Source organism: Limulus polyphemus, unplaced genomic scaffold, assembly GCF_000517525.1.
Source record: "Limulus polyphemus unplaced genomic scaffold, Limulus_polyphemus-2.1.2 Scaffold1227, whole genome shotgun sequence".
NCBI lineage: Eukaryota > Metazoa > Arthropoda > Merostomata > Xiphosura > Limulidae > Limulus > Limulus polyphemus.
In genome coordinates this window covers 67054-75341 of record NW_013666837.1, presented here as the reverse complement: position 1 = coordinate 75341, position 8288 = coordinate 67054, and the positions used below count along the sequence as shown (strand labels likewise).

The following is an 8288-nucleotide window of genomic DNA, read 5'->3' as shown; positions in this document are numbered from 1 at the left end:
ACTAGATTGAAGGAGTAGAATAACATTAAAGGTAAACTTTTCCTTTACTAGGCTGTTCATACTTTATCCAAAAGAACCATGATATTTCAATCACAGCATGATGTGTTTCGTTATATTCATGTTGAGTTTAGCACTAGGTGACAATCTCAGGGTTACGTGGAGGACAGCTACCTTGCAGGGGTAGAGGACAATTCGTTTACTGATGTGTTTCGTTATAATCATGTTGAGTTTAGCACTAGGTGTACAATCTCAGGGTTACGTGGAGGACAGCTACCTTGCAGGGGTAGAGGACAATTCGTTTACTGATGTTGCCAGTAGCCTCCTGGTTGTGTAACGTTCCAAACATTTTGGTTTTCTTAGCTAAACCTTATGGTGCTTTGATTTCAAACAGTCTAAGTCCATCTCAAAGTTGATGAAGACCTTTCATTTCAAACAGTCTCAATCCCTCTCAACGTCGATGAAGACCTTCCATTTCAAACAATCTAAATCTCTCTCAACGTTGAGGAAGACCTTCCATTTCAGGCAGTCTAAATCCTCTCAACGTTGATAAAGACCTTCCATTTCAGACAGTCTAAATCCCTCTCAACGTTGATAAAGACCTTTCACATTTGTTTATGCCCTAAATATTTCAAGCAGAGGAGGTCGATATCCTGCTAATATATTTATGATGGATTTGCGAGCTTGTTAGCTTTCTCTTTTATCTTTATACATGTATGCTCTGACACAAACGCCCAAGTGATCAAATTACCATGTAGTTTTAATGCTTTCTGCCACACTATTCATCTGGGGGCCAACCACTCTGAATTTGACTTACATACATTATGTCGGTGGCATATATTATTTGTTTATTTTATAGCTTCCAGTTCCATCCTCGTACTGCTTGTGAGAATCTTCATGGTCCTCCAGCCTTATGCAGAATATTGTTGTTCCACGAGACGTTGAACACTCAACAAGCTCTTCGCTATATGTGGTGTACGAACCATCTGTGGCTAATGATGACAGCTGACTGTCCACCATGGTCTTCAATTACGTGCTGACAGTCGTTTTCCGCTTCACCCTCTATTCAATCTTTACTGGCAGATATAATAGAGCCTTAATGGGAGTAAAGGAATTAAACTCTATGATCAGTCTTAAACAGGTGTTTTCTATATTTTCAATCTTATCTAGCTGTTTAGCACTCACTCGTACTGATCATTAGTAGTGTACAATTAAGGATACGGTGTGAAGGGTTTGGTAAAACGTAAGCAGGTGATGTTCTTCAGCTCTGTGAAAGTTGAGATCAGGTTAGTACAAGGATGAAGCAATAAAGACGTTGCACAGACATCATAATAATCTTAGAGATTCTAAATACATACATATGTGTGTGTGTGTGCGTGTACTCACATCCTGCTGACTGTTTCTATAATGTTTATATAACATATGCTGTAAACTTAAGTTGAAGGTTTGATGGTTTAACATGATCCCATTATGATAAACTTTTTTCGAGTGTAAAAGTACGTCTTATACATAAAGGCATCAAAACAAAACTATATTCTCAGTGAAGTATATTTCTAACGCAGATTGAGCTAAAAGCACCGTACATCTTTGTAACTAAGAATATACTAGAAAGTTATACTGACAGAAACTGTACTCAGAAGTATTGTATTTTTTTAACAGAGATTATACTAAAAAGCACTGCAAATAAAACATATGTATTTTATATGATATCATACAACATTTGTCATTTCAGAAACGAACTCGAATATTTTGTTTCCTGATGTACTAAAACTTCTATTTACAATAATGGGAGAATGTAAATGTTAACATGGAGCTACCCACTCTAAAAGAATTCTACAGAAGCCCTTTATAAGAAATAAAACCCACATACGTTTATATAGGAAACGACTTTCAAACCAAAAAGAAAAGAGAACATAAAATGAAACAATATTTTCTAAGTTAAAGAGAAACTGTTAAAAGCAAAGTTCTTAGACGTCTTTGCGTAAGATACTTACCGTGTATGCAGGATATTTACGAGGGTAGGATTACACTGAAGAATAATTAACAAGAGCTACCTCAAGCATTACCTACGACATTTATCTTTCAGTCTCATTCCCCCTTTCACTACACAGAATAAATAGGTAAATCTTCATCACTGTGGAAACATTACCTTAATAATGCAAAGATAATCAGTTAGTGTGACATTTTCTGTAGCATTCTTAAGGTCTGCATTCGAGCTTGTAGATGAATCACTCTGCATTACAATATGTCATTACTTAGTGTCTTAATATATATTTGGTTTATCATGCTATCATACTAAGTTATATTAACAGTCAGTAAACTTTATGTAGGTACAGTGAGGGCTAATTTCATTTATAAGAATGATGTTTCATTTCCATGTTGTCCTTGGAAATTATTCCATCGTCGATCGTACTCAACCCGATGGTCATGATTATACACTATCATCCAACACCACATTTTCCATTGTAACAAGCTTCTGCGAGGTCAATGTCACACCATACGTCTTGAGAAACTCTTCACAGATCGACCCTTTAATGTACTTGCTCGACAACTAAAGGTATGAAAGTTTCATTAAAGTTATATGAACTTGACAGGTGTAGCCGAATTGGATTGCTGTGATTTAATTTCTTTAGTCACCTTTTGCGTGTAACTTTGCGCGAAATTCAAAACAAATCTTTCTCGGGAAAACAGCCGTTGATTTTGAATTATGGTTGGAAGTTTCGCAAACGTAAGATCCTTGTTTAAAATGTTGTTAAGGGTGCGATGAGATGTGTCCCGCTTTAATGCAGTGGTCTTTTGGATCATGTTATGAAGTTAGATGTAAGGAAACATCGATTGAAGTGGGGAGAGTGTGAGAAAGCAGTCGGTCTTTAGTCAATCTCTAAGAAATTAAGGGAATTACAGTACTCTAACTCATTAGAAAATTGTTGGAATGAGCGGTTACCTCGGCTGCCTTTCTAGTTCAGCCGGTATGGAGACTACAATCCTGCTATGGTTATGTAACTTTATAATCTGATATACGAGAAATAGGTGCAAGGTCAAAAAGAAAGGGACTGGATCAGTGTGGGCTTAAGAAAGGAGTATAAAAAAACAAGAGTTCAAAGAAAATAAAAAGACTAGTCTAAATAAAGTTAACAAATAAGAGAAGGGAAGGCAAAATGCAAGTGGTAACAAAATGGTGTCAGGAGTGGGATTCATTAGTCGTTAGGAATCGAAACCCAACAGTGAAAGAAGAGTTTGAAGTTGGAACCACACCAACAAAAACCAAGGAGAAAAGTCAACTGGATGAAGCAGTGGAGTCGGAAATGAGAGTAGGTTTCCTTTTTTATCTTGGTTTTGACAGCGATTCAGTTAATTCTTACTGACTATAAATTGTGTAGTTCATTGTTTAAGAGTAGAGAATTAACGCTAGCATGGAAGAGAATTGGAAATCACTGACGGAAGGTTTTCACCCGTAACCATAGCTCTAATTTTGACGATGATGAAGTTGCTCTGGATTGGTCTTGTTGTTTGATGTTTGCATAGATCAACCTCATGGAGATATGTAATTACAAACGATAGCAAACCTCACAGATATCAATATATGTCACCCTAGTGAGAAATATAATTCATACAGATAATTAGACTGTCTTCAGAGAAATAAACCACCAACATATATATATATATATATGTAGTTCTCGAAGGAATTTGACGTTACAAAAGCGTGAAGAAATAAACGTCACAGGTACAAACAGCCCTTTAGGAAAAATAAATCTTGAATGATTATATACCTCCCAATGGAAGAAAAACACTTCACGTCTTCTGTTTTTAATTTTAATATTAACAGAAAAAATACACAAAATGTCATAGCTCTAAAATCACTACAATAAAAAACACGTTTTAATATTAGGATTTTATGAAATTAATAATATTATAATTATATACGTATTTTGAATAATTAGGAAGAGAAAACGATCAATCATTTTCAAGTTAAGTGAAAGCTTTATACTCGTGAAGTCAACGTGTGTTACTTAAGTTTTTCTAAGATGAGGCTTGTATTTTGTAGAGAGCGGAGGGTTGCGTGTGTATTCTGATAACATTAGAAAAACAAACGTACGTGTGTCTTGTAGAGGGAGAGCCGTTGCGTGTGTATACTGATAACATTAGAAAAAACGTACGTGTGTTTTGTAGAGGGAGAATCGTTGTGTGTGTATACTGATAACATTAGAAAAAACGTACGTGTGTTTTGTAGAGGGAGAATCGTTGCATGTTTATACTGATAACATTAGAAAAAAAAACGTACGTGTGTTTTGTAGAGGGAGAATCGTTGCATGTGTATACTGATAACATTAGAAAAAAAACGTACGTGTGTTTTGTAGAGGGAGAATCGTTGCATGTGTATACTGATAACATTAGAAAAAAAACGTACGTCTGTTTTGTAGAGAGAGAATCGTTGCGTGTGTATTCTGATAACATTAGAAAAAACGTACATGTGGTTTCTAGACGGAGAGTCGTTGCATGAGCATTTTGGTAATTTTGGAAAAACTTATGTGTGCTTTGTAGAGAGAGGGTAGTGTTTAAATATATGACTAGTTTGTGAGAAAGGCACTGAGTGGACACATCTAATAACGTTAGAATAAATGTGTGTGTATTTTGTGGAGAGAGGTGTTAATGTGTATATATATATATTTGTCTGTAGTTAAGCACAAAGCTACATAATGGGCAAACTGTGCACCTGTGCTCTGCCCACCACGGGTATCGAAACCCGGCTTCCAATGTGATAAGTTCGCAGACATACCGCTGTGCCACTGGGGGGGGGGGGTCGTATATGTCTGATAACGTTACAGTAAACGTGTGTGTGTATTTTGTGAAGATAGACGTCAGTATATATATATATATAAGAACATATGTATATATATACCTGGTAACCTTAAAACAAAGTTACGTATAATTTGTGAAGAAAGGCGCTATCTGATATTAGTAAACACATGTGTATTTATCAGACAAAGGTGTTCCGTCTACATTTTGATAATGTTATAATGGAGAACGTGCCCATATTTTGTAGGAAAAGTGTTAATGATGCAAAAACTAATTATTTAAAATCAAATGTAAGTTTATTTTGTAGATATAGCTGTTATACGTGCATATATAATAACAGTATGTATTTGTTTTTAGAAGTTTTACTTTTATGATAACATTTATACAGCAATGGAAAGCAAAATTGGGGTGTTATTTAAATATTTCATGAAAAACTGTAAGCTAGTGAACTTATTTTTTCATTAAAATTCATTGAAGACAAATAGTTCTTTTTTTACATATCCCAATTTATTAATTTCTTTTAACTGACATACATGAAAGATGTGACCGAAGAAATAGATATGTACATCATCCACAATTTTAAGTACGAATCTTGAACAAAACTGTTCGTTCATGACTTTGAAAAACTTTTTTTTTGCAATAAATCTAACATTTTGGTTATATCAAGTTTCCGCTAACTATTCTAGTAATGGCAATGATCAGTTCTCATTTGTTGACAATAAAAACAACGATATATATATATATGTATGTGACACAAACATTTAATAGTGTGTTCATTAACTTAGTGAACAGAACTGAATACTGTATAAATTCATCTATGGGCAACACTGTCTTCGAACAAGAAGTATTATTTAATTTATTCACACAAAACAAAGCAAAAGAAATAAAAACTACGTCATAGTACTATAGGTTTAATTATAGATTACGTGCTATGATAATATACAGTCACAACTACGTACAAAATGCCTTTATTTTCACCGTCCGCCGCTCGGAAGGCACACACACTACTGGTACTGGGTATATTTGGTTCCAGTTGTCTCATCAAAGCTGTTTCACTGGTTTTTTCATTCCATTAGTTCCTCCACCTGTAAGCAAGCTGATCGAAGCAGAGATCTCTCTATTTTTCCTTTTTTCACCGACTCAGATACTTCCACTTCACAGATCTCGGGCTAAAATAAACATAAACAGTAACTCTCGTTATGTTATGAATACGCACACTGAATAAACAGATTTTAATAGAATTAAAAGAGATGACCGGTCTGTGGATCGCAAGGTCCGAAGTTCAAGCCCGCGATATGTCGCTGCCCACGCTCTGTACATTCATCTGTGTGTACATTATAAAAATGACAGCGAATACTGGTATTTATTTAACAACAGCCTGGTAAGCGGAGGATGATACTCACTAATTGCCTTCCCTCTGATTAACAGGTCTGAATTAGAAATAGCTATACGTGAACCTTGAAGTATCTGACCTGGCTACTTAGCTCATGCAAACATGGAAAATAGTTGTGTACAGTGAAGTCGTCTTTCTGTCAGAGGACGAGGTCAAAGGTCAAGAAATATTGGTATCCCACAATTAGTACTGTAACTTAACAGTAATTAATATAAATAAATAAAAATCATGTATATAGATAATCATATACACTTTCCTAAAGCTGGTGATATGGATAAACAACAAATAGAATAATTCTACAGAGTGAATGAGCTGTACATAAAGTCCATAAACAATTAAAAGCTATAGATGTTTTCAAAATGCTAAAAATAGGTAAATTATTTATTTAATGCACTTTGAAGGATGCGTGTTGTGTTTGCTATATTATACGTTATTTTTCATAACATAAAAAAGGTTTATTAAGACTGTACTATATTCAGGTTTAAGGTTCTCCTTTTTGGTCTAACAAGACTGTAACATTGTGTGTAACTCGTTAATATACTTTTAAGACCTATTGCGGTTATTTTACTTACACGTAAATGCGAGGACTTAGGAAATATTAGGTTTACTTAGAACATTTGAAGTATTTAAAGTGCAGCTTCAGTAACAGAATTAGACAAATCATCTGTCTATAGACAACAAGGTTAATAGAATAATCACTGGACATCTGTTTTACACACGAAACGCTCCTTTAGATAAAAGAGTTCTAATTATATTATTGCTTTATAAAGAAACATCCCTTAAAGAATCATTAATTGATCACCCCTAGATAGAAATGTACATAGAGAAATAACTGATCACTTACTTCTATAGATAAAAATCTACATAGAGAAACAAAATGTCTGTAGAAATATCTCTAATCACTTGCATCTATACATTTGCCTCCAGTGGGTCAGTGGTAACTCTGCAGGCTTACAACGCTATAATTTGGGTTTCGATACCCGTGGTTGGCAGAGCACAGCTAACTCATTATGTAGCTTTGTACTTAACAACAGCCAAACTAGTCTATATATTTAAAATCGCCATAAAAAATATTGATCACTTACCTATACAAATTAAAAATCTTCCAATATTGATTATCTATCTCTATAGACTGAAAATCTCCACAGAAAAATATTGATCACTTACCTCTATTGATAAAAACCTCCATACAAGACTTTTGATGGCTTACTTCTATAGATAAAAAATATCCATAGAAAAACACTCCTCACTTAGCTCTATAGATAGAAATTTCCGTAGAGAAAACCCACTGGTTACTTAACTCTATATAAAAATGATCACTTACCTGTATAGAGAAAGCCTACATATGAACCACTGTATACTAAGATGTCTGTAGAAGTATCACAATCATTTACCTTTAAACAAAAATGTCAAAAGAAGAAGACTGGCTGATAGTTTGATTATCCATTGGCTAAAAGAACCACTGATCCCTTATCTCTAAGCAGAAAGAAAAAAACGTCAATAGAAAACCATTGATCACTTGTCTCTAGAAGAAAATGACTGTGGAACAACCAATGACCAATTATTATTACTTAATGTCTGTGGAACAACCAATGACCAATTACTATTACTTAATGTCTGTGGAACAACCAATGAACAATTATTATTACTTGATGTCTGTGGAACAACCAATGAACAATTATTATTACTTGCATTTATTGCAAAGCTTGTAAAACTATCTGTTGTCATCCATAATTTTGTACTACTGACCAGAAGAATGGCAGCTAGCATCATTAACATTCATCACCTACGCTAAGAGGTTGACTGTCACTCTTACAAAGCACACTCATCTTTAAGGGTTGAAAATAACTTATGGCATCGCACGGACTCAGATTCGGTTTGTCGGCTCCAAAATCCAGAGCTCTACCATACATAAATACGTTCATTAGAAAAGCCAGTACTTGTTTATTTCTAGTGGAAAATATCCGGGGGGAAACTATTGGTTTGTTTTGAATATCGCGCAAAACTAAACGAGAGCTATCTGCGCTATCTGCCCCTAATTTAGCAGTGAAAGACTAGAGGGAAGGCAGCTAGTCATCACCACCCACCGCCAACTCTTGGG

At 34.8% G+C, this 8288-nt stretch overlaps 1 protein-coding gene across 1 annotated transcript in view; it reads right to left on the bottom strand.

Moving 5' to 3' along the window:
- Nucleotides 1-5304: 5304 nt before the first annotated feature.
- Nucleotides 5305-8288, bottom strand: part of LOC106462697 — a 32126-nt gene continuing 29142 nt past the window's right edge. Inside the window, exon 3 of the mRNA XM_013922642.2 lies at nt 5305-5963. Coding sequence (XP_013778096.1) covers nt 5859-5963 — 105 coding nt within the window. The 3' untranslated portion in view covers nt 5305-5858. The remainder of the gene's footprint in view (nt 5964-8288) is intronic.